General features: G+C 34.6%; 4 protein-coding genes across 4 annotated transcripts; 3 read left to right on the plus strand and 1 right to left on the minus strand.

Annotated features, from left to right (window-relative positions):
• The first annotated feature begins 68 nt into the window (after window positions 1-68).
• On the plus strand, window positions 69-13,319 carry LOC137932956 (uncharacterized). Its single transcript, XM_068776648.1, has 9 exons — window positions 69-1,612; window positions 3,564-3,705; window positions 4,022-4,150; window positions 5,000-5,203; window positions 5,810-5,950; window positions 6,570-6,625; window positions 7,086-7,195; window positions 7,468-7,531; window positions 11,772-13,319. Exons 1-9 carry the CDS (start codon window positions 69-71, stop codon window positions 12,892-12,894), a joined length of 3,513 nt encoding a protein of 1,170 aa, XP_068632749.1. The 3' UTR covers window positions 12,895-13,319.
• Window positions 13,320-15,628: 2,309 nt separating this feature from the next.
• On the plus strand, window positions 15,629-19,004 carry LOC137932900 (TLC domain-containing protein 5-like). The gene is made up of 4 exons (XM_068776587.1): window positions 15,629-15,839; window positions 16,214-16,442; window positions 18,402-18,639; window positions 18,945-19,004. The coding sequence occupies exons 1-4, from the start codon at window positions 15,629-15,631 to the stop codon at window positions 19,002-19,004; spliced, it is 738 nt and encodes a 245-aa protein (XP_068632688.1).
• On the minus strand, window positions 18,985-20,404 carry LOC137932858 (RNA-binding protein 7). Its single transcript, XM_068776543.1, has 2 exons — window positions 20,180-20,404; window positions 18,985-20,112 (listed from the first exon to the last, which is right to left on the minus strand). Exons 1-2 carry the CDS (start codon window positions 20,264-20,266, stop codon window positions 19,585-19,587), a joined length of 615 nt encoding a protein of 204 aa, XP_068632644.1. The 5' UTR covers window positions 20,267-20,404; the 3' UTR covers window positions 18,985-19,584.
• Window positions 20,405-21,518: 1,114 nt separating this feature from the next.
• Window positions 21,519-27,609, plus strand: LOC137932788 (RNA-binding protein 42). The gene is made up of 8 exons (XM_068776462.1): window positions 21,519-21,667; window positions 21,747-21,813; window positions 21,983-22,208; window positions 23,336-23,530; window positions 24,725-24,856; window positions 25,932-26,048; window positions 26,180-26,318; window positions 26,837-27,609. Exons 2-8 carry the CDS (start codon window positions 21,767-21,769, stop codon window positions 26,968-26,970), a joined length of 990 nt encoding a protein of 329 aa, XP_068632563.1. The 5' UTR covers window positions 21,519-21,667; window positions 21,747-21,766; the 3' UTR covers window positions 26,971-27,609.
• The last annotated feature ends 389 nt before the right edge of the window (window positions 27,610-27,998 follow it).

Here is a 27,998-nt window from a genome sequence, read left to right on the forward strand (position 1 = left end):
TCCGATCATTAACCCAGTTGAACGGCGCGTCGCGGCGCGGGCGGCCACGTTAACCCGCAGTCCGCGCCATGCAACTGCCTGAAACACCGCCGCCGCCACTAGCCCCACTTTGGGACCGGGTACTACGTGCACGGGCATTGCCTCCGGACCTCGATGTTGATCTCCTCTACATCGCAATTAGAGATCGTCTCTTACACCCCGAGTGGGAAGTGCGTCTCCATGCATTACGAGTACTCGCCGATCTCTTGCCGTTATCAGGAAACGCTCTTTCATTTCCTTTCGATCAAGTCGTCGACAACTTAGGACACGGATCCCCTAATGTTAGAAAAGCTGCATTAGATGCACTTAAAGTTTTCTGCACGTATTGCGAAGATACGGAATGCGCGGCAAACTCTATTTTAGATAAGTGTTCATACAACAACATTAGACCACATTCCGCAAGTATCGATACCAAAGTTAACGTTATCACTGGTTTAATCCTTTCCATTCCTTCAGTGATGGCAATTCTTAAACGCAGGAATGCTGGGCTTGATTTATTTCCAGTTTTTAATGTATTGGGAGATAAGCTATTTGATTCTATGCACAGAGATGTAGCATTGCGTTCTCTTATGAAGCTACGGAGGGTTTGCGGATCGCGAGACTACATGTTGTCTTTTTCGAGGCTTGATTCAAAGGTTCAGGATAAGTTTCGTTTATTATGTGAAAAGTTCGACGAAGATTCTCTCGATGTCTTCTATGCTCCAAGAAGAAATTATAGCATACATGATTCAAAACCTATAATGAAAATCAATCATATTTATAACAATAATTTAACCACGCCTGTTCGTTTTTCTTCTGATTCCTCATCCGAAGACTCATTCGTTGTGCCTTATTGCACAAACGATTATGGAAAAGTTATAATCGAAACGGAAATAAAATTCGATTCAGATACAGCAATTACCATGACTGTATTAGAACAAAACGAGACCGAGTCCGAGAAAAACACAGGAAGTGAAGACGATGACGATGACAGCATTGATCGAAATATGTTAAAATACAGCGACGTTGAATCCGAGGACTCCGATGTTGTCGTTAAGAAGGTTAGGTTTGGTGGCGAAAGTGTGAAAATTCGAACACCAGATAGCGACAACTTAATTACTAGCGAAGAAGATAGTAATCATAATTCTATGGCACCAAGGAACCATAGCGATGAGGAAAATTCACAAACAAACCTTAATGAAAATAATTTAAATGACACAAAAAGAGAGTCGGTTGAAAGAGAAATTCGAAATCACGTTAAGAAAAGTGCAATACCTCTTCCTATAATTCAAAACAAAATACGGAAACAGATCGATATAGTGAACAATAATGCTATAAAATCCAAATCTAAATCGCTGAGCGAATTATACGAATATTTTAACAAGAAAACTGATAGTGAAAATAATTTCAATAGTAAAAGAAGAGACAGAGATACGTCGAAATTCGCTTTAACGTTATCCGAAGTGCGGTCGCCAGAAAAAATTCCCAGCCCTGTGGAAACGCACAAGGAGATTGAGGTTCTACACAACCTTCAGCGGAGTCCGTCCACTTCTCCGAGAAGACAACGAACTAGAGTACATATAGAAAAGGACGGGTAAGCAATTAAAGTAAACCTTACAAAATCTCTGTGCCTACAAAATAGTTTAATAGTTGTTTAAATATTATTAACATCAAACAATACAAGGTATCTTATAGGTAAAACTCAAATTTAGCTGTAATAACAATAAAAAATTTATAAAACCATTACATATGCCTACCGCTTATGGTCTGGTTAATCTGGTCAAGGTTCAAAATTAAAATATTTGTAATAAAGAAATAAAACTTTTACTGAAAAAAATAATCTTATGTTACATACATTGCATACTCGAGATTACAGCTATTGTCGTAGTGTACATCATCGAATCATTACGTAACAAACCGAATTATAACAATCCAGCAACGTTTAAGCAATTTACTAGTCAAATCTCAGTAATATGTACTGCGTCGACCTAGCACAATTTTGTAATTTACACATACGTGGGTCGCTCGAATTGGACACGAGGTCTATTCGGTTACTAAGGAAGACTATTTAAAGATATTATCATGGCAGATATTTTACCGGATCATTGAATAAGTCCATACTAACTTGAGTTTAAGTTTACAATTTTTTTGAATTGCCGCCGATGTCACGTCATTATTACTTTGTCTATCTAGTCCGTTTCTTTATTTTCATCTTGTGTTTTGTTTTATTAGTAACCAAAAATCTTTTTTCTGCCGTGTACGGCAGAGATCTTAATCTACGAGAAATAATATATAGAGCTATTTATATATTAAATTTTCCCTTATCTCTAAATGTTATATATATTACGCGGAAATTCTTTCCGAACGGTGCGTCAGCCTATTGCGTGCTCTGTAGGACACGTGTCTGGCCCAATTGTTCACAGGGCACGGGGGATTCTTGGAATATCTACATAGGTTTGAACTCAAGAAGAATCCCTCGTGCATCTGTTACCAGAGGTGAACCAGACGATGGTGCACCAAGAAAGATGATAGGACTCATCGCATCTTCTTGAGATATTGTAAAAAGGTAATAAAACAAAATAAAACTTAGGTAAGGGTAGAAGAAAATACAGGCAAGAAATAAATTTTGATAATAATATAGGATAAAATTGTAAATGTAAATATAAGCCTCTGTTTATTAGAATATTAAATTACGGAGAAAAATGTTAAATAAAATTGGAAATAAAATTTTATAATGTAAAAAGTAAATATTGCGAAATGTGGCCAAATATGAGAGGAGATGCACAAATATTATATAAATGCAAGCCGTGAGAGTGACAGACAATGTGAAGGATGAGAGAAGAAAGAATAGAATAAGTTGTGATGGACGAGAGATAGAGAATAGTAATAAAACAAATTACGAAGCAGTTAATTTAAAAAAAATTCTGTCATAAACGGAGCCATAAAATTATATTACATATTACTTTTAAACTCCTAAATACTTTAACAGCATTTGTATATTTTACGTTTCTATTTCTATTTACTTATCGTCTAATTATCTTACATCTTTATTTTTCCTTTGTTCAATGCCAATGTATTGCTTATGTAACATAAAATATAACTTGTAATTATTTTAATTCTCTTATTTATCTTACATCTAACATTTTTGGGGTCTAATTGCTAAATTGTTATTTTAAATAATTCAAAATGTATTATAAGTTTCTCTACTATTATAATAATTGAATATGAATAATCATACAAGACGTATTAGCAAACGATTCTTACGTAAACCGAGTACTTAAACTAATGCCGTTAAATCTTTTAAAATTTTTGTGTATACATAATAACAAAAGTTAAAGTCATGGAAATTCATCAAACATCGCTTAATCAAATGTTTTTAGGAATGTCTTCCTTTTTAATGAAATATATCCTTCCTTATGGAAATAAGTTATAACAATAATCGCGGTTTTATAACTAGTTTACTATAAGTATCCCTTAAATGTTGTATAAAAGTTAGTTGTAAAGAATATGAAGTATTTGTTTTAATATAAAATATTATGACAAAGGTTTGTACTGAATTTGGTTGCATCGTCTCCCCCCGAGTCGCTGCTGCTGTCACCGCAGCCTGCCTCCCCGCTACGAAAACGCTACGATTGGGAAGATTTGGAGATAGTGCCGCCTTACACCTGCGAACAGCTGCATAATACGGTGTGCTTTATTGTAATTACCAGCACGTAATTCAAGCATAATGAATTTTAGTCTTGTTTATCATGAATTAGGGAGCACATTTATAATCTGTTTGAAACAAGAACATCATTAAACTACACTCTTAACATTTCTCCTGTTCGAATTTTTTATGAACAACAGGGAGACATTCAAATATTTTAATAAGTATTAAAATATGGTTGCACCAAGATAATGGTATGATCACTTTGGAGTTTTGTTCGAGAGGTGCATGCAGGACACTTGTTATTGTAAGCGCATTACAGTCTTTTAATGTGAAGGTGTTTTTTTGAATGTCTAGGAGAATTGGATAGCGGCGGTAAAGGCTGCTGATCAGCTGCACAGCAGGCTACTCGAGGTGGACAGCGTGCACAAAGTGGAACCTGCGGCGCTGTCGCTTGTGGAACACATGTGGGCTCTTAGTGACGCGGTTAGTCTCGCCTTTTTTGATCTAACTGTATGTAGCTATTTTGTCCTGTCTTCGTTAAAAGCAAAAGTAAAGTACACTCACCAAAATAGCTGGAAAGTTTTTACTCTTTTAGTGTATCATTCCTAATGCTAAAATTTTATATGTGTAATGCACATAATCACGAAATGAACCTAAAAATAATCCATTACATATCAATTGTACTAATAATTAATGTAAATTTAACTTTTAAAATTTTCATAAAGCAATACATTTGTACTCATATGCGTCAATATTTTAGTTATGGGTGCCTGATAGGACAGGAAGGTTTATAAGAGTTTGCGTTTAAGTATTCTTTATTCTTTTTTTGTCATGGCTATCGCTGTTTGCTCGTTGATATTGACCCGGCAAGGTTTTAGATAGCATAGTGCTTAAGGCGTTTATTCTTAATCATGTAATAGTAATTGTGTTTGAGAGCTCCCACACTAACCTCGGCACAGGCCTTTACATTATCTATTTGAACTAATCGGGAGGCTCCAAATCAAATAAAAATAAATCCTGTATACCTTATATCGTTATATATAGGCACGTGGACGTGCTACGACTAGAACAATGATAATGACATTGAGGCAGGTGTTGCCTGCAATTAGGGGTAGCTCTACACCTTTAAAGCATAGGATGTCGTTCACGCAGATCATATGTAGGGCTAGTCCGATAGACGTAATGCCAATCTTGTGGCAGCTCATTACGAAGGGAATGAGATTGGGAAAATACTCCCTCATCTCATTAATTAAATATTTAATCATTGAGGAGGTCTGATGCACTCAATTTTTAAGATTCCAATAAATAATGTGAAATTTTATCTTTCACAAGGTTCCTGCGACTCGGGGTCCTGCGGAGAGTGCAGTATGCGCACTAGTTCGTGGTGCAAGCAGCTCGTGCACGCGCCAACTCCTTCCATCGCTGGTGGCCCGTTTAGGACGCGAACCGTCACCCGCTGCACTGCCCCACGCACTTCTACAACGGCTGGCCCTGCATCATCTCATCGATCTCATTTTCGATACAGAAATGATTGGAGTAAATCACTATTATTACTTACTAGCTGGTTTGATGTGCTTCGTTTTGTAAAAAGTAATTGGCGAGTCGCAAGTCAATAAAGATATACTACTCAAAACAAAATAGGGCCCACCATCATTTTGCCCCTTAATTTATGTGCATACATGATTATTAAATTTTTACAATTAGTCGATGTTGAATTAGGGTTTTGCACATTAAGTAAACACAAAATAACGTTTGAATTGCTTAATTTTATCGCAATACACTCAAATACACATTTTTATATTAATGAAAACTTTTTAGACTAATCACATTATTTTCTGGTTTAATGTCTCATTATTAAACAACAATTATTTTGAAAAAATATATTTTCTACTTCGTAAACGGCAAGGCGTGTAAAAGATTATTCTCAGGTGGCAACCACGAGGCGGTCCCTCATCAGGTAGACCGACGACATACCTTGAGTTTTAATTCCTCTCAAATGCAGCTAGGGAAAGAAATTTTAGTATACTCTAGGTGTTTGGTTGGTGGAAAGTTTTTTTACTCGGTAATTCGAGGACATTTATCATTGTAACGTGTAAAAGAAATGCTTTTGACAATAATGACAAGCTGCATGGCATATCGTAGGTGCGAGAGAGCAAGCAAGCAGAAGCAGCTCAGATCCGCGCGGCGCTATGCGTAGCTCGCGCGGCGGGCCCGGCGGCTGTGTTGGCCGCGGTGCGGAGACGGCTGACCGGCACGGCCCGAGCTGATACGTTTTGTCGACAAGTAAGAACTAGTTATTATAAATTAGTTATCATTTAAATCAATTTAAATGCTAAAAAATGTTTCCAACTTTGTCAAATTAACTATAATTTAAATTTCCGAATGCCAATTTAAAATATCTTTATTCGAGTTTTCATTTAAACGAACTTTTGAATCGTCGATTACTTTAACATTACAAGTAGTAAGCTACCACCGGCTCGGAAGGCAGGTCTGCTGAGAAGAGACCGCCTTTCACAACCGTTGCTATATATAAATGAAATTTAAAAATATTTGACGACATAATAACAACTTTGTTACAAACCAAGTTAGACACATTTAGACCAACTAAAATCTCTTGAAGGCTGTGACAAGACTTACTTAGAAATATACTTTTTATATGCTTACTCTCAGACCCGTTAAGGATTTGTTAATTTTTTGGGTTGATTTGGTCTTTAATTCTTTTTTTCATTTTAATGAATTTATAAAACATGATAATATTAATCAGAGAAGGCGCGGCTGATGGATCCTTCTATCTGTCTCCGTACAGATTTGTTACGCAAAATTACTTAGAAAAAGCAAAGCAGTCTTCTAACATTAAGGCTTCCTTTTTAACTACATTTACGTTTTTTTATTTATTTGATAGCTTCGCGAACGACTGAACAAGCCAATTGAAAACATACGGCCCAGCCATTTTACCAGGTGCGTGTTACTATTTTATTATGTAATAGTATTCTTTGAGAATAAAATGACAATTTATTGTTCTTCGATGAGATCAAATTTCATTAGACGCAGAGGTTTAGAGATAACAGTTATTGTCAACGGTCGGTCCACAATTGCATTTACGGTATAGTTACGTTAACGGTTAACAGCTGACGTTGGCTAAGTTATTTAGTTTAAAGAACTCAGTACTGAGTAGATCCGCTTGTTTTCAATTACACCCAAGTAAACTTATGAGAAGGTTAAAGAAAGTCTGAAGTATCAGTGCGTGGACCGGAAGTGGTTACGTGCCACGAACCAGTGGACGCAGCATGGCGCAATGTCGCTGAAATACCAGCCATCGTGGCGTTGGGAATCCCATGCCTTGCAAAGAGTGATAGGATGGTATTCTTGTATGTGCTTTCCGTTAAATTATATGTTGACTAATAATTTCTGATAGCAGGAGTTCTCACCTTCCGGTGCCTACGCGACGCGCAAGGTCGACACCGCCCGCGGCGCCACCGCCCAAGCCGCGGCGCTTGCGACCCCTGCCTGATTCCGCACCCTTGCCGGGTAACATTTAACTTTTAATACTACAAGTCATAAGTTCCTATTGAGCATGTTCTTTATGGTAACACTGAAATAGGCAGTTAAAAAAACAAATTTTAAAACTTTTATCACCACTACATTTTTTCACTTAATGTAATCAAAAAATATTATTTGTTATCGTATTTTACGAAGCTTTCGTAATGTATGAAGTAAAAAAAAAACGTGTCTAATTTATAAATAAAACAATATCATTCGTCAAATTTACTACGCACGCTAATATTATTTATTTATCGTAGGCATTACGCAACCAGGAAGAGATGTCGTGTTCAAACCTCTAACGCCTATAGCGTTAAACAATGGGTAAGTGTGATTCTTCTAGATCGTCTTACACATTAATATATTTGTGTAAACAGTAACTGCTTATTTGGCTAGGATCTGATTAGATAGTTTTTCTTGGCACTATATAACTAACTAAAATATTTTTAATATGAAAGAATTTATTTTTATCTCTGTATATATTTTTAATATAGTAAGCGTCTTTTTTTCATGTGAAAAACTAAGCCTTCACAGTTTTGAAGAAATGAGATTTTGATTCCGGCGGACTTAGTCGTTCGGACCGCACATTGACTAGTGTGCTGTGTCTGGTGAAGACGCTTGCGCTTTAAGAAAACCTTTACAAACTTTTAAAGGGTCGAATTCTAATATTACCTTACTATAGAAGTAAGTTTTTATGATGCTGCGGTTCGGAATCTCTGGCAGATGGCATCGATATTAATGTCAGATAAGTAAACGTTGTTAGCTCAACACTACGGATATGTGGAATATAGTTCCTTGGTGCGCTCCAATCCCATGAATATATTGGATGCGGTACCGAATCTTTCGATCATTTAGAAAGCCTAGTATTATGGTGGTCACACATATTAGCATCGTATAGTTTGTACACGAGACCGTTGCGCTAGACTTTAGTACTCTTTAGCCACGACAAGAAGAAGAATTTTATGTATAAATTTTTAAACAATAATAAATAAAACTAAGCACAGTACAATGTGTAGATTTATTCATAAAATAGAATCAATAAAGATAATGTTATGCGTTTAGTACTTAAGAGCTGTTTAATCGTCTTGTTTAATCGGCTGTGTAAATTGTCCTTAACTATAATAATCCTCTATTTTATTATTGTTCGATTAGAACAAGGAAATAATACTTTTTATAAACTAAACAGGAATGCGCTATCCTTTTATTAGAATGAAAATTAAAATAGAATAGAAGACACATTGTGCTTTGTCAAGTGCATATTTGTTTTAACAATATTTTGTTATTGTAAACATTTATTTCATACAAAAACATATAAAAACAGAAAAAATGAAGACGAGTTTGAAAAATTAGGTCTTCCTATTGTTTAATTAATAATTTTTCATAGCACCTGATAGTAAATGATAGTACTACTCAAGTTTTGTGACTTAAAATCCTGTACAGCATCACATATAAGCTTATCATCCTATGGCGAAGCACCTCGTTAGTTAAATAATTATATGCCTACATATCGGGTACTAGCAAAGTGTGCGTATTGTTGTGTAAGTATCCATTTATACACTACTATCTACTAGTAGAATTCTATCATTATTCTTTTATAATTTACTACCTTTTCTCTTTTCACACTCTGCTATCTACAAGTATATTTAAAGAATTTAGTCATAATTTTTTTATTTTAATCTCAAAAAGTAATTACCTTTACTACAGAAAGACTTCATGACGGAAGTCAAATTCTGCTGGTAATGACGCACCTTTGTACAGGTCCGTTTTATATGAAAAACATTCGCGTTTTCTTTGAACATCGCTGATTGTGACGTAAAAGAAATCAATATGATGACTGTTTTTTCGCAGTAACATCGCAATGCCATAACTAAACCGACGATGAACAAGTTGATGATCATCAACGACTTGAAAATCAACTCGATTTAACTGACGATGATTTTGTAACGAAATGTTTATAAATGTCGTCTTATAAATGTCAAGTCAATCAATATTTAAAGAACTGATTAGCGAATGACTTGCCTCGAATAAATTTATTAGCTTTGTCTCTTTTTCAAAAGATCGTATAAGTGAACAGCCTTGTGGAGCAATTTTCTATGTGGAAATTATAATTTGAGGGCGCCATAACTTTTTATATTATTTAAAACTTTTATCTTAACACATTGTAGTTTGATCGCATGTTAAGTCCTTATTAGTCGACTAGTACTAGAGAGCGGATCACATATAAATATGTCTTTCATAGACTGGCGGTAGAATGCGGGTCGCTTGTAAATATGTATCTGTACGTACTAGTGAACCATTTCGCGGGAATTACCCAGGTTAAAAGGTTAGGTAACATTTCTAGGTAATACAAAAAGAAACATAAAAATCAAATGGGTATTTTCCAAATTATCGCAATTTACCTGATTGTCGAATCCCGCGAAAAATGCCCGCTCCACGCGTAGTCTCACGGCGCGAAGCGCCCGCATGCAATGTGTTAATATATACAACTATCTTTTGATTGAAACGAGCGCACAATTAGTGCCGAACAAGATTTTAATATTTAAAACTCGGGTCGCACCGGCCAGATCCTTCACGTACCGTGCATTCATCTTCTGGTAAATGTCTTGCCACTCGATGTTGTAATGTAGAAAGGTCTATAAAGATAGAGCTTGTCTGTGTAATACTAATTATTGAATCACTGAATCATACGCCTTCCTGATGAATTTCCAACAGGACTGATTGAGAGCCGTCTTTATCGAATGCCTTATGTGTTATGTAGAAAAATTATAAGCAAAAATGTTAACAGTTAACTTTAGAGAGTTCTTAATTTTCTCTTTGTATATAAAAATTAATTAGCAAGTATAGCAATAAGATTATAATTTTCGGCATAGGTTTTCTTCTGGCGGATTAGAGATCACTTGTTACCAAAGTTTAGACGGTATCTATAAGAATAATTTGTAATAGTCTTGTCGATTTTTACTGTACCATTAACATTTTACATAGTTTATTGCATAGTTTTTGAAATATATTGCGAAAAAGGAACATGATTGCATAAACAGAGGTGAACTAATTGTCCATTGTTAAATGAATTTTCTTTGTAGTTTTATTTACTTATCTTGTACTGGAGTTTTTAAAGCTAAGTAAGTAAGTTTTAAAACGGACGTGTTTATTGAGTGAACTTATTAACGTGTATGTTACCGCGAGACTATATCGCTTACGAATACTAATTAGAAACAACAGAACTCGTCTAAAGCAACACAACAGACTTTCAATCGATACCTATATGTGACATCTTATCGAGGTGACTTCACTTACTTTGTACCTATTAGAATTTTTATTTTTTTCTACGAACATTGTATAAACGTTGAAGGTTACAATAAGGTCGAAGTTTGGGCGTAGCGTTTCGTAGCAACGTAGTAATAGTCGTAGATACAAACGAGCATGTGTTATACAAGTGAAACGGAAACGAGGTTAGTGGGTCGCTAATCCAGACGTTTAGCGACTGGGTTTTTCAAGACAAGTTATTTACTAGAAATACTTTTTGATCCTTATCGAGCGAGTCTACGAACGTAAATGCAGAGCCTGTATTAACATTCGACACGCACGTTATGAAACGGCAATAGACGAGTTAACATTATATATAATTGCGTGACTCCACTAACCTACATTTAAAAGCTGAAGTAACAGCTCGTTCCTCATTCAGGGCGTCATTAAACGACCTATTTACCCTATCGTCGGATCGTTCTACTTTGTCTTGAACAAACACTGGCTAATAGATCCGCGATCGTAGTATTCACACTCTTAGCATTTTTCTACACACAAGTTTTATTGCATATACGTGTAAAAATGTCATGCTGTGGCCATGTGATAATGTCATTTTCTGTAAGAAATTAGACTATCAACACCCCTAAGTAACATTTATGAAAATCGATTAACTTCGCGTTCCTTTATGAGGTTTTTTCATTTATGCTAACAGTAATACAAAACAATTTATTTTATTGTTGTTTTACGCAAGTTATTGAAGAAAAAAACGTAATTTTTTTTTTAAAACTAGTTGTTACGGATCCGCAACAATCAGTCAAATGCCTCAATGCGGGCATGTCGTTTACACATATTGAAGGCGGCGTTTGTAGTGTATTCATCAACGCGGCAATACAGGGCAATTGATTGCGATGTATACAAGGGGTGCCAGTGCCGGTGTCGGTGTCGAGTGTTGGTGTCGCGGCGAGTCAGTCGCGGCGCGGCAGTGGGCATGCGCTGGTGCTGCTGTTCCCGCGCGTCCGGCGCCTCCGTTCGACCCACGCCCGACCTCGTCGCCGACCTGCCCCCGCACACGCGGTAACACGTGTTCACGCGTGATTTACCTTCGATGTAGCTTCGGACTTTAAAATTCAATTTCAACGCCGAATTTAATCGTTTTCATATCGAAATTATAGAAACCGATGTACTAAATGCTTGCTATAACATGATGGATGTCTTAGAGTTATTCCCAAAATAAATGTTTTAGAAAAATGTGTTAGGCTACTCGAATTAATATTTTGTCTTTTCATAAAAATAATATATTTTTTTAAAATTCCTTTTACAGAGATTCTAGCGAAATCACTTCTGACATTACTGAAAAAGAAACTACAACAGAAATCGACAACGAGGAGAAGGTGATTCAAAATGATGATGGTGCTGTGAGTCAAGAAGTTGAACTAGGAGAAGCAAATAGTGTACCGTTACCACCGCGGTCACCTTCGCTACAAGTAGAAGACGTTTCGGAAAAATCATACACTTCTGCACTCAACGCAGAAGTACAAAATGAAAAGTCACAGTCAGAAATTGTCAATGAAACGCACACAACTGAAGAACAAAAGTTAAGTGAAGAAAGTATCGAACTTTTAGAATTAGAAAGTCGTGGTAGAAAATCGTCGGCAGCGTCAAAAAGTAAAAGCGTTCCATCGAGTCCGGTGAGAAGCGCCAGACTGTCTCCAGAGCCAACCGTTGAAAGCGGCGGTCGTCGGTCTCTAAGCGAACGGGACGTAAGAACCGCGCTTGCTGAATGCATTATACCGGCCAGACACGAAGATTGGGAGGCTATCGTAACCGGGCTGGCTGAGACTGAGCGAATGGCATCGGATGCTGCGGCACGCGCGCCCGCTAGCAGTTGGCGAGCGGCCGCCCGCGCCGCCGCCGCGCACGTGCGCTCGCTGCGCTCCAAAGTAGCGCGGGCAGCCTGCTCCGCGCTCGGAGCGCTCTTCGAGTTCCGAGGGCGCGCCCTGGACCCCGAGTTGGACGAAGCGGCGGGCGCGCTGCTGGAGCGCTGCGCCGACGTCAACAGGTTCTTGCGAGCGGATGCCAGCGCAGCGTTGCGGCGTGTTGCGTGCGGGGGCGGGGAAGCGCGAGCCGGCGTGGCGTTAGCGCGACGCGGCGCCGCGCACCGCGCCGGTCCCGTGCGGGCCGCTGCCGCGCACGCGCTTTCCGCTCTCGTGCGGCACCACGGCGCACCGCGCACGCTGGACATGGCGGTGGAACCCCGCACCGTCTTGCTGAGAGCTGCCGGCGAACTCCTTGGCGACGCAAGCGCAGAGACCCGTGCCCACGCGCGGCACCTCTGGCTCGCACTCGCCGACGACCCGCGTTTCCCACAGATGTTAAAGGACGCAATGCCACCGAGCAGATACAGAGCGATAGAAAAATATGTCGACAAACTGCGTTGCCGGTAATATTAGATTTGGTTTTTAGGTTAATTTAGTGAGATCGTTTAAATATACCAAATACTTAACGATCTCGCTAAATCAATTTGGAAAGCGATATTGAATCCAAGCAATACATTGTTGAAAAATAATAAAATTAAAAATAGTATAAGTGTATTAAAACAATAATAAACATCGTAATGATAAGACATTGATACACACATATGTGATAAATTATGAACTATATTATTTTTTAAAGAGTGATGTTAGTAATTGTATCTAATATTCTGTGAGGTAATCGGAGTCATCGAATGTGTTGTTTACTCCAAGTAATGTTAAACGTACAGAAAATGGGACGAAACTTGTTAAATTGTTATTCTATGACTGAACTGTGCGAAAGGTATTTTTGTAGTAGTAATGTTTATAAGCACGGAATAAATTTTTTTCAACCGTGACATAGATTATTTATTACTTTCCCTTTAAGGTTCCTGCAGTGTGAAAACAAAGATTTTTTTAAAAAAATGGCTTGGTAGTCTGCAGCGACTTATGAATATCATGCACATAACAGAGAGTACGATGATTATATTATATTTGATTAATATCAATATGGTAATCCATACAACTGAACTTAATTATGCAGTCAACGAATTTCCCTATAATTTATTTTATTTTAGGAAAACATTATCAAAAAAAAATTAAAAGAATAATATATTACTTTACTAAAAAAAGAGTGTAACGGAAAAACTTTACTTTGGCATAACTATTAAAAAAACTAATAATAAAATTGAAATTTACTTTTTAATAAGCAGATGTTATAAAGTTCTATGGGAAAATAACACGTGGACTACACCTGTCAACTTTCCTGGCAGAGGAGTGTAAAACATCCATACATAACTTGTCCCACTTGGGTATCCTTGAGTCGGAATGCTAAAAGCGTTTCGAATGACAGCCCTAGCTTAGTAAAAGGATTATTGCAAAAGGGTTTAGTTTCACACATTCAGCTCGGCAACTTCAGAAGAGAGAAGCTATATAGTTTTATAATTAACACATATTATTATTATTAATTATTATTACATTATTAATTATCCGCACAGAATCATTTACAGAGACTATGTCATGCCAAAAATTCATCGTCTATCCTAGCTACAAGGGATCCAAACGAGCCTTGATCTGAGAAGAACTCACAATAAACTCAAGCGGATTTTTTGTTATCATATTATCATCATCTTTAATACAGTAGTAGAACAATCCATTCCCAAATTTTTATCACTTTTAAAATATATAGATTATTTTTTTACCTTTTTTTGTTTAAAAAGTTTCTTAAGTTTTTCATATTATTTTGAGACGAGCTGAGAGTGTATTGAACAGTACACAGTGGCCAAAAACGAGTTACTATTTTTATTAAGTCCAAAGCGTATAATAAACTGCAAATGTCACGGGCAGACATCGACATAGAAAATGATAGTAACAAAATCACAAGGTATTTCTATAAGAACAGTGTGTGCCTGAAGATAATATAGATACCGTGTAATCGTAAGTGCTCATCCCGCTTACATTTATAATATGTAGAAATTGGCGGGTATGAGAAATTGGCGTCTGGGTGAAGAGTTTGTTACTCACTTACACAATATTAACATTACAGAAAATTACTTTGTACCTACAAAAATTTAATTAGTTACATTTCATTTTTACCTTTTGCCAATCAGAGTAAACCACTTGACACGATATCCATGTTTTTAACTTGGCTTGGATTCCGTGAGTTCAAGGTGGGAAGAGCGAAGTTAAGGGAAAAGTGAAGAAGAAGTGAGGGGCCTCGGCTCGGGCTTCGAAGAAATGATAAAAGAAACTACAGACGCTTCTATCTAGAATAATTAGATCAGCAACCCCTCTGGTACACGAGCCAGTTGGTTAACGGCTGGGAAATATTTTGTGCCGCGTCTGTTGTTGAGTGTTAAGCGGGAGAGCCAAAATAATGGATCGACGCCTACATTTCCAAAATCATTATCCTAGAAATTTAGCTCCGGTCTGATGGCATTTGGTCATGTGTTGATAGCGACGTCAGAAGGACGGATGCTGGTATTGTTCGGAAATACGGCTCACTTTACCTCCTTTTTTTTGCATGTACGGCACCGCTCTTATGACCGATCCTTGGGCCACACTAGCCCCAACTTGGGCGAGAGCTAAATAGACCTAAATTCCCTCCATGCGACACTGAAACGTTTCGATCGCTTAGAAAGTCTCATATTATATAATATGAGACTTTCTAAGCGATCGAAACTAAGTTAAGTTTAAGTATATATATACAAAATGATTCTTCATACCGGAATCGTAACATTTTTATACTAGACCATTATACCAGACTGTCGAACGCTTTAGCCACGTCGGAAGCGTGTCCTATATGATGCGATGCGACTTGATGGGCGCAATAATATTTGACACGAAAGCCAAAATGTTCGGATATTCCCAATTGGGAGTAGTTTCGCCCTCACGAATCTTCTAATGCGAGTGAGGATTAATCTTTCGTAAATTATCCCGTATTTAAGAAACTGATGGGCAGCTATGACGCCTGCGCAAAGCACGCAACTTGACATAAACCTTATAAAAAACATATTGTTGTCAATAAATAATGTCAAAATATTTTCAAGCACACTTTATATAAACGTCAAGCTCATTAGTGCCGTCTGACTCCGAAAATCAACAAAAAAAATGTGAACTACAAAAACCCTTTATTAGTAAATTACGTGCCACGATCTCGGACGTCCGAATGGAATTAAAAAGCGAACTATCCCTTACAACATTGACCAAACTATTATCGTTTCTGTTTTGGTCCTGGCTGTACATATGGTGTGCTGTAGACACGAAACGCAGTCCCGAATGGTGCTCGCGAGCCGTTACGCTGCTGCACGGCTCGGTGGCATCGTGTGTCGGACTAGCCCAATGTAATATTAAAGGAATTACGCCTTGTTCACTTTCAAGTAAGTAATAGAAATACTTAGACAGTTGGGTAGACAGTTCACGCTACTGCTTATTACTGTCACCATAATTTTAAACAAAGAAAAAAGTCACTTTTTAATTACTTTTATGTATTATAATAACACAATTAGGTGAGAATTAGATTACCCCGATTTAATTTTAACCTGTTTAAAACCCATCTTTGATATCTGATCTTAATCACAACGTTTGCATAAGAAGTATATTTCACACTTTGATCGGTGGATCCCGTTGTAGTGGGAGCATTGCGTCTTGACAAGCAGTCGGTGTAAATCGTCAGGTAAAGGCAGTGTAGTCAAGTAAAGTGCCAGTGTTATTTATTACAACATTATATGGAAAAATCTTCTCGTGTTCGCAGTGAAAGTAACGTGGAGCCAATACGCACTAATGGTATGGTCATGGGGGTACTTCCTGTTTGATTTCCTCTGGTGCCTCCTTTATTGGACTAAGAGCTACGTCATGCTGTGTCATCACTTGTGCGCACTCGTCGCGATCAACATTTACCTAAGCACAGACTACACCGGATGCTCTTTCGCATGCACCATTGCTTTATTGAAGATCACAAATCCACTTCTACAAATAAGATGGTTTGTAAATATTTTTCAAGAGTAATTAAAATGTTACAAGATTATATACCTTATTACGTTGCTTGGGAAACAATTTATTCTGTATTTTTGGTTTAACATTTAATAATACTCAGCATTTTGTATAGAGGTGCTACACAAGAGTTTGAATACCAAAACGTTCACGCTAGTAATCGATAGAATCTAATTTTGACTAGAACAGAGTAATTTTTTTTTTAAATTATACGAATAATATTTTATAAATTACGAACAATAAATTTAAATCAATACAAAAACGGCCAAACGGCGCCTAAAATTCGCGAAACTTTTCCGACCAACGCGAAATTGAATCGTCCATTGGGTCTAGCTCGAGCTGATCTCATAGCACGAGTCATTTAAGCCCCTTGTCCACGGCAACTCTTTGTAGCGCGCATAGTAAACGCACGACGATATCGAAAATTATTTACCGCCAATGACGCGCTATAGCGTCGATACAAAAAGTCGCAGTCGGCGACTTTGGGTGCTCCTACCGTCCGTTACATAAACGGCGTTGGCCTTCCGACGCCGCCGCCGCGAACAGCGTGAGCGATCCTAGGCAGAATCAGTATCCTTCCTTAGATTGCCGAGTGGTCCACGCTGCCCTCCACACTTAACTCCTCATCCAGCACACGATCAGTAACACTGACTAGACGGTCTTAGGCGCGCTAGCAGCGAGTTCTGCCGGTCGACTGGGTGGCGCGGGGTTTTTGTCCTCGGGGGCGGGCTGAGTGAGCTCCGCTGCTACTATCTCGCGACCACTACCTTGCTGTGACTTCCTCGTCCTCCCGCCGAGTGCTGATACGGGTTCGAAAACCCGAAACCTTTAATTTTATATAATTCACGGACCCCTCTGTTCCGTGAACTCGTTTCCGATAAACCTGTAAAAACCGCAAGGCTAGCAGCAAAAACTTCACATGAGACAATAGAGACTTGGACATCATCTGTAATCCATAGCTATTTACATTCACAAGCCAGTTCACTTGTCAAAAAATACAATATTTAATCCTTCACAATTTACATGTCATCCCTTAGCAGGTCACGCTATATTTAGTCTGGCCATAAATATTGTTATAGCTTAAAATAATCAAATTACTAGTTTTGAATTTAGAATTACCATTTTTAAAATTATTGTTTTTGTTTTATTTTCACAATTTATTGGATATTTTAAAAAGAGAGTGAAAAAAGAATTTTAAGAAATCCTGTCCGAAAGCAAGATTTTATCTCGGGAAATAGCACCTAGAAATCAAGTCACATATTTTAAAAGATTATTGAAGACTTGAAACCTATGAGAACGCACTGGTCATTTCCTTAATAATTTTGAAAACAGGCTCGTAAAATTAAGAACTGCTGAAGTAGTACGCAAAGGGAGGTCACAGAAAAATTTTTTATACCCTTGAAACAATTTTTACAATAAAGCTATATTTTAATATACATAATGCTTTCCAATTAGTCAACAGAGTACAACATAGGCATTATCCGACTGCAGTGAGGGTTTGTTGGAGAGTTAGAAATGGAGTGAATGAGCCAATTTTTTTAAAAAAAAGTATCAAAACATGGACACAAAAAAAGGGTTAAGCACCTTAACAATGCCTTATTTAATGACAAAGAATGTTATACTGTCAGTAAGACTCGGCACTGGGTGACAAAGCTCAATCCACCCAATCTTGGTAATAAAACAAATGTTCCGAACTCAATCAGAGCACACCACTGGATTATAATTTATGGTCAGTTGTCAGTTGTGAAGAGCAAGACTTGCTCTGAACGCCTTGATAATTTGAAGCCTAAAACAATCCAAATGATGGTCAGTGAAATTTGTCCCATAGTAAGAACTTACAATCAAAGCAAAATCAAGATACCACCTAAAAAATTCCCCTGAAAATGTGGTCAACAATCTAATCTTAATGTAGAGTTCCAGGTCATTAATTAACACTATTCTTTTCACAGGTTTCTCCGCAAAGGAGGATACAATAATACCATCTTTTACTATATTGTGGAAATAACCTATTTAGTTTTGTTCCTAATGCTCAGAGGAATACTTGGAACTTACTTAATGTATAAAATATTTGCTTCTGATACATTTGGAATGTATGAAAAACTGATCAGCCTTTCACTATACTTAGTATCAATAATATTCATTTATGAGATTATTGGCTATGTGATATACAGATACAGTGGTAAAATTGTAAGTAAATTATTATAGCAAAAAATGTTCTTCATTTTTTTTCCCTAGAAATTTTAATGATTTGATTAAGTTTTACCTTTTGGTCTTCAAAGTCAAAACTTATAAACTTTATTGGCACAATTTTTAACCACATTTATGTTAAGAAAAAATCACCATGCTTACAACTATACATATACCTAAATTTAGCATTCTGATTGCAATTGAACTTAAATTTTAGAATACTTAAAAAAAATAAAAATACACTTGTATGAATGCAGTCTATTCTAATGCCTTCACTAACATTATTAAATGTTTCATGGTTCCAGGTAGCATATCAGGCTATTGGAGGAAATGAAATAGAAGTCATATTACAGGAACAGCAATAACTTTGTAAAACATTTTATTAAAAAAATAACTCACATTGCACAAAGTATATTGTCATTTCTTTAAACTAATTTAAAAGCTAAATGCTATTTTTTTTAATAATTGAAAAAAATAATCATACAATCTTTAGGTAAAAAGTTATGGTACATCCACATCATTCTGATTGCTTTTGTACCATTTATATAATTAAAATGAAATTGAGACTTTACTCACTTAAGATACTTGGAAGTAAAAATTAAAAAAAACATGCTTAACAACTACAACCGAATATTCCTTTTTTACAATAACAAGAAATATAACAATCGTTCTTTGCTATGTCACACTCTTAACAATCCAAGGTTACAGATATGTTGGTATGTCTCTTTGTATCTTTGTGCAACATAACAGTGCAATACCTTTTGATTACAAAAAATAGTTTATTGTTTCAGGGAAATGTCTAAAAGTATATGCTTCATTGCATGATTAAAACAGATTTTTAAAGATTTTCCACTTATGTAAAATTTATTATTTTATGTTAAAAAACCTATAGGCAGGTTTAATTGAATGTTGTTGTATTTAAAAATTATTTTTGTCATATCATAATCAGTCTCGCCTATGGTAACCTCCATTCTTTTTGTGGTTTCTTCTATCCCTCCAGTGATGAGAATGTTGTTTACCTCTGCCCTTATAGTTATCACTGTGGTTATCTTTCTTTTGGTAGTCATTATGACTTTTATCTTTTGGGTGGTAAGGATGATGTCTGTGTGACCAATTGCCTTGTAAGCTAGCAATTGTTAATTTATCATTGTAGTCATTTCTTTGTAGAGGGTATTGAATGGCATTCTGTGCTTCATCTTTTAATTTTTCTGTCATATTTGCAAACTGCTGTGCAATGTTTTGCTGATAAATAAAATCCATGCAGGGCTCTGAGCCATAACTTCGTATAGGCGGAGGTAAGGCTGCCATGAGACTCCTGCACTGCAGACTTAATGTCCTATGAAATAACGCCGTGCCGCGAAACAACTGTATCGCGTACGGCACAGAAACGTCATGGCAATACGTTATAAAAGCAAAATTCTTTTGTCGACCATCCCTGTCCCTTGGAATTCGAACTTTTTCTAGTGGTCCTGCCTGTACACACAAAATATATATTAGATTACAAAAAAAATCATTATCTTGTAACTTATGAGTTATATACCTGTAAAAAGAGTTCATAAAGTAATTCTTCAGTAATTTGTTCTGGTAGATTGCCACACCATAAAGTCCTACTATCTTCGTCAATCATGTTCAAACTTATGTCTAACAATTTACAGGAAAAAATAGGGATGATTTTTTGCTGTAAAATTACACCAGTTTATTAAGATTCTAATACTTTTTTGTAAACAGGTGAAATATTTACATCAGTAAAACCATTAACAAGACATCAAATAATAGACAATTGCTAAAATGCTACAGATGCTAAAGCCGATACAGTCTATATTCGAAATATGGTCAGCACTGTCCGTATTTAGAATTTTAAATAAAAAAGTTCGAAAATAAAATTTACTAATATCAATTAATCTCTTATATTTTTAATAAAAACAAATTAAAATCATTAATTTGAAATATTTCAAAGTCCATAGTTTATAATTATAATAATATAAATTACAGATTTGTTGAACTACTTCATATAGTTGGTATTATTCTCAAATTAACTTCGCAACTAAAATGTTCAATAAGAAAAAAACAAACTTTTCATTAAAAGAAATATTGGAAACAATTATTATCTAACACATTAAATATTACTTTTAAGGCAATTCTTCTTACAGAAAACAAAAGAAATTTAGTTAAAATCATTTTTTTTAGACTGCTGATGGTATGTAAACATTAATATATGTTATGTATGTAACATGATATGTAAATATTAATATATGGAGTAAGTTAAACATAAAGAAATTCGGTAAAAACACCCTTAAAGAATGTGTCTAAATTCTGATAGTTAAATTAAAAAAAAAATAAGAAAAAAATCACCCAGTCTAAATTTTTTAGGACAAAGTAAAATTTCTAGTATTTGTTTCTGAAAATGGTGACAAACGTCTAAATTTTTTAGGACAAAGTAAAATTTCTAGTATTTGTTTCTGAAAATGGTGACAAAAATTTAATACATTAACATTATTATTCTGTTGATAAACTCTAAGAATGTAATTACTTTTACTTATTCGATTTTCCATGTAGTGTACTACGGTGTGATGGTTATTCTAAAAATGAAAAATTTGTGAAGTTCCGGAAGAATTGAAATTACCTAAATCCATTTTCTCATTATATATTTTTTTCGCCATGTATCAGTGCGAAGTTTCTTAAACGCACGTCTAATCTTTATTTTATTACATTACATTTTAATACATTTTTGAAGTGTTTATTGAATGTATTATAATGTATCAGTATATCGCAAAACTTCGGCTATAATCGTTGTGAATCGATGAAAACCGTACAACCCCAATTTTGTATTATCTGTTAGGGAACGAAAATAATTTTAGTCTACGTTCAGCGTGTGGCTTTAGTTTTTCATTAATTTGTAACAAGTGAAGTAAAAGTTAATTTTACAAGTTTTAAGAATTAGTCTTAAATTATTATAAAATTTGCATTGATTTATCCAGAACATACATTTAATAATATATTATTAAACTCAATTATGGATAATAATTGTGTAGGTATCGGAGGACCACAAAAACTATAAAATCATTACAGATTTTTCTCGTTACTTGTAATTTGGACTTCTTTTAAAGGTCCAGCGACGTGGTGAACAATGGACGACTCCAACAAATTTCAACAAATGCAAGATGAGATGTCGAGGTAAATAAAACCTTAATTTTATTTGTAGGAAAATTTACTACATATTTAGAAAACTGCTATTTTTGTTATAGTTTTGCATTGTTTTATAAATTCTTGTACAAGTAAAAGTTATAACTTTTTGTTCAAAGGATATTATAACATTTACATACTAAACTATTTATTATTTCAGGTTTGAAGCCGAGATATCGGGGTCGGAGTTGGGTGGTGGACCAAGAGCCGTGATCAGTGCCAGTACATTTGGTGCAGCTCAACAACGTTTGGAAAGAGTGCATCCTCCTCCGCCCCCGCCCTCTTTAATGCCACCACCCTTTGACCCAAGTGTGATGGGTGCTCAGCTAATGTACCCTGGCGTCCCTCCACCGCCACCTCCACCTTCATTAATGGTTCCAGCTTCAGTATGTATATTAATATTTTCATAAATACTAATTAATTATTAGTTATTACATATACTCACAATAAAATAACCTTATTATGAGTAAGTTATGCCAACCTTAACATAAGTTTATGCATAGCTTTAAGTTTAAAATTAATCAATGTGTTTTTAATCAGTAATTGTTGGTAATAATCAACTAAAAGATTAAGAATTAGGATTTAGGAGTGAAAGACTGAACCCCTTTAAAATTATTATAGGTTTTACATTTAATAAGCCTCCTCACTTCAATTTATTTAAATTCGACAAAAAATGGTACTAAATCTAACTCCTTAGATCATTCAATTACCAACTATGTTTTGCATGAATACTCCCTTGTATCTCCAAATAAATTTAAAATGTTATAACATATATGAATTCAATCATGTGGTAGCTTATATTTTACCACATGATTAGTTATACACTTTAATGTTACCTTACGTTTTTAAATACTAAAACCTTGCCAATAATATCAATTTAATAAGGTCTTACACAAAAGAATACTAATAAAGTAATAAACATTGTTCTGCTATTATACATGTAATAGGTTACAGGTGTAAAAACTAAAGGTACGAAGATATAGCTAATTTTATCTCAAAAAATGTATGATGCGCTTTATCAAAAACTCAATGGTTTCTTAAAAAACAAAGTAATGAAAAGATATTATGAAAAAGAATTGACAAAATTTGGATTACATCATATTAAAACTAATGGTTGTTTACTATCTGACTTTGTACTGCCAGAAATCTTTGGCAAGTCTCATTCTAATAAATAAAATTTAATGTAACATGTTTCAGAGCGATTACTTTGTGCAGGATAGTTAGACAGTTTTAACATATATTATGTTAAAACTTTAGAGCTTTTTAATGACCAATGAGCTACATATTCCCCCCTTTAAAGCTTAGACACCTATAACTAGTCACCCCATATAATAATGGCTTCCTACTATATGGCATTTTCATAATAACTTATTTTATGAAATTGTTAATTTTCTCAAACACTTTGTTTTTTCAATAATATAAAAATAAATGACTGATTTTTAACCGATTACTATATTTTGTATTAATTTTATCAATATTGATCATTTTATTAATTGTGATGATTGTTTTTCAGGTACAAAGACTAAGACCTTCAAATGCCCCTGATCCCTATCCTGGTCCAATGCCCTTCCTTCGACCAGGGCTTCCAGGTCCTCAGCTTATACCACCCCCTCCCCCAAAACCGCAGGCAGTGGTACTCTCTGCTGCACCAAAATTGTACAGACAACCTAATGATGAAGAGAAAAAAGAGAAGGAAAGCAAAAAAAGGGTGAGTTAATTCTTAGTACCTACTAACTTTATTGATTTGTACTGTAATAGCCAGTATAACATATAGATATAATATACTTGATAAAAAACACAATAAAAAACACATTAAAAACACATTTTTTGAAGCTAAGACAGTACTAGATCTTTACTCATGAATTTACTGTTTTTCTACACTGGCCATTTGATGTGCAAATCAATTCTTTATTAATAAGTGTTTTATTATCATTACATTTCCATCTGTTTCACCAACACTGACTTGGTAAAAATATAAGTAATTATGTATAATTAATTCCATCATAGTACCAATGCACTACAGAGGGCTCGCAACATTGACAGTGTGTATGAAGTCACAACTATAAATGAACACAACTCATTATTGGTCATACTGATTAAAAATGTGATACAAGAAATGAACATCCAAGTAGCTAGCAAACTAAAATGACTAATTAAATGTGATTTTGAAATCTGTCAACTTACAATTTACAGTTTACTGTTAGCAACACCATTTAATGTTAGCATCAAAACAATATTAATTCTTCTGATTTATATTGATAAGGTAAAAATCTGCCACATGATTGAACACCAGGACAACAAAAGTGTTAAACAGACATTGAAATGAAGGAATTTTGAACTGCCTTGTATAATGAATTCTTTTAACACATAAAGATTCATTATATTCTGTCATAATTTTTTTACTCTATCTTTCAAATTATATAATATTTTTACAATAAAAGATTTAGCGGCTCTGGTAAGAGAGAGAAACAGCTTGTACTATAATGACCAACAATAGCACTGTATGGCTGATAACAGAGATAACAACAGTGATGTAAAAAAACCATCATGAGTTTAGTTAGCAACATTTGGCCTTAAAAATGCTACTACATTTAGGGTTGGAATTTCGGCATCATCCACTGTAGTCACTAAAGCTTCTGTCAACTAACTTACACTACATGATTTGGACAAGTTAATTTAGAAAAAGTTTTAATACTTTTGAAGAAACATGCATTTGAAACATTAACACAAATTTAATATAAAATTTCTTCGACATTTTTTGCCTTTTTACATACATTTATAAAAAGTGTTTAGATTATTAAATAATGTAAAATTTAATAAAAACGTGTTTACTTTAGTATACTGAATATCTATTTCATGAGGGATGTAATATGAAAAATATAAATAATTAAGTTGTCAATAGAAACGTGAGCGGGAGCCTTCGCCGATTGTAGAGCTGATAGAACCCGAGCCCACACCGGCAGCACCGCCTGCGCCCACCACCCAGCCGACTGACGGCACGCCTAAGCTGAAGAAAGAAAAGAAACACAGAAAAGTATGTAATAGTTAACAATAGTAGTGATTTTGCTCATAGTATATGTATTCAATAAAATATGAAGAAGATATAAGTAAATTAGTGGTAAGGTTAGAACTAGAAATAATGATAAGCTTGTTGCCTCTATTGCCTTCATAAAATTAGTAATGCTTTTGTGGGCAACTCAGTTATCATACATTCCAACTCAGTTATAAGACATCATGTCTCTAAATTATGATGTAATAAATTTAAGAGTTGTTAAAACTAAAACTTATTAACAATCCTATTATGGTGTAAAGGATTGTATGTCATAATAAAACTTGGGAATGAATTTCTGTACTGCTGTATTAAAGCTATTGTAAAAGTGACTACTAAAAAATAACCTACATGAGTTAGTTGTGGGCTCTTCTGATATTAGAGCATGTTTTGAACCCTCATAGGTATTAGCTGAATGATGTCATTATAGGAAAGCTTAACCTGAATATAATTTCTGTCAAATTGGACTATTCCAATTGATTACCTGCATTATTTTGATTATAATCATGATGATAATATGGATAAATATATATGATGAAATATATTTTTATATTTATGAAAGAAGTTGCAGTTTAATGCATATTATGTTGTATTTATTCTTCATATTGCGTATTCTCCATATTTACAGTTTTAACTCTATGTGGGGACTAATCAATCTTACATACTATTGTTAATTATAATGAAGGCTGGTGCCAATGCTAAATAAACTGCTATTTAATAAGTTAAACTTAATAACTTAATTATAACTTTTGGTTATTTTTGCTGGTGACCTTATAATCCTCAGAAATTTTCTGCATCTATTGTGGAGTTTCCACTAGAATCCTTTGTCACTTATTTTTCGTATTTTGGATCCATATTATTACTTGATTACTAGTTTTATTGTGAGGTTAATGATTTGTTAGCAGTAGTAACATTATAAATTCAATCAAAAAATACTTCATTGATTCATAATGTCAAGAATAGATATTTAGTTTCCATAGGTACCAATTTAATTTTAGCTTAGTGTTTTGCTTTAAGGATATTTGTATTAGATATAAAATAATACATCAAACATTTCCAGGTGATAAGAACTGCTGGAGGGCAAACGTGGGAAGATGTGACACTCTTAGATTGGCCAGATGATGATTTTCGAATGTTCTGTGGCGACTTAGGCAATGATGTGACAGATGAACTGCTTGTAAGTAAATTTTCATTTCTTCTACTGACATTGTTTACTAATTTTTTTTTGTTGCCAAACACAATTAAGTCTATAATAATGTTTCACAACCATTTGTTGAAATCAAATAATATTTGCGTAATTTTTTTTAGACAAGGACATTCAGTAAATACAGTTCATTCCAAAGAGCTAAAGTTATAAGAGACAAACGAACAAATAAAAGCAAAGGCTTCGGATTTGTGAGCTTTAAGGATCCGGGAGACTTTATAAAGGCCATGAAGGAAATGGATGGTGAGTCATGATTATATATTTTTTCGTTAAAACTACTACTACACTATAGATATGTAATGTGTACACACTGTTCTGTCAATAAAACATCAAAACTGTCTGTTCCAAGTTCAATAAAGACATGTTAAGGCCTGTTGATAAGGTGGAAATTGAATTTGTCTTATACGAATAGACAACAACAATATAAACAAAAGTTCAATTGTTTAATCAATTCAAAAAGTTTAATCAAAGATTATCACTAATTATAATTATGTAATTGAATGTTTTGACCCTGCATTTCCCTTTAGTCTCAGAAATTATAGCTTCAATGAGTTTTTATAAATTAATTAACAAAAGGAGCTACTTGTTACTTCACCTCCAGAAGTATATGTTACCCACTTAAATTTCTTTTAAAGAGTACTATCTATAATGAACCAATAATTCTACTGTATTTATTTGCATCTCTGTTTAAGACCTCTTTTGGGTATAATATTTTTCATAAGCCTTGACTTAAGAATAACTTAGTTATGCAATTTTGTCAGGACGATATGTTGGAAGTCGACCCATCAAGTTAAGAAAAAGTACATGGAGAAACAGAGCTCTTGATGTAGTGAGGAGAAAGGAAAAGGAGAAGGCGGCGCTGCTCTCTCTACTTATGGCAGGAAACAAGAGTTGACAACAGAATTAAGTAATACTCTTTCACTATCAAAACACTGATAATTTAGCCAGAATAAACCTAATGCATGAAATTAATATCTTGCTACTAATTTGTTTTATATTTTTTATTAGTGCAACTTCATAAACTAATATTTGCAGTGTGCTTAGATGAGTGAAAAATTCTGTAAAATATGGCAAATTGTCATGTGCATAATTTATTATTTTAATAGCCTTAGTTCATTTGCATATTGCATAATATGTAGCATATTGTCTAAACAGTAGCTATATACAATGCATAGTTTTTATTCGGAAATTTGGTTATTAAACTTGTCAGTACAAACAAAAGATGAAAATGAGATAGTTTAAAATTGAGCAGATTAATAATAAAATCTTTTTAAATAGTTTTTGATTACTTGTAAAGGTCATTATAATAAAAAACTATGTTATACATAATTGTAGACTTAAATTTTGTACTGTTGTAATTGAACACTGTCCTACAATGCTTATGGGATGAGCAATAGAATAGTAAGTCGAAGAGAATTTGCAACTATTGATATAAAGTTTGTAATTCCTATAAGCTTTGTAAATTTTTTAAGGTCAATAAAGTAATATCATATGAGAATTGCGAAAACACCTGTAAATATTATATATTGTATTATGTGAGTAAATCTGATTTTTATTTTACAACCTTCTTTTTCACCTAAAATAATAAAATAATTATTGTTGATAACATCAGCTAAAGTAGCCTATCAATGACTGTTTTAGTATATGCATATTTATAGATTGACGTACATAAATGCTATATACCAAACAAAACATTTTTTTTAATTTAAAATGATGTTATTAGAAACGATTATGGTAAACACACAGTTCCCTGCAACTTTTTAAAAAATCCTTTTATCTTATAGGCAAAATATCAATTACTTGGGTCAGTTTTTCAGGTAATAAATATTCCTAAAATTTAATGCATAGATTCAATATCAAATTTATACTTTTTAATAAACTTACCAAATTTAAATTTTAGACTTAAAGTAACTAAAAAATATT

This window comes from Battus philenor, unplaced genomic scaffold (assembly GCF_028537555.1).
Source record: "Battus philenor isolate CCGP_79_NKW_IND1 unplaced genomic scaffold, ilBatPhil1.0.hap1 SCAF_12, whole genome shotgun sequence".
NCBI lineage: Eukaryota > Metazoa > Arthropoda > Insecta > Lepidoptera > Papilionidae > Battus > Battus philenor.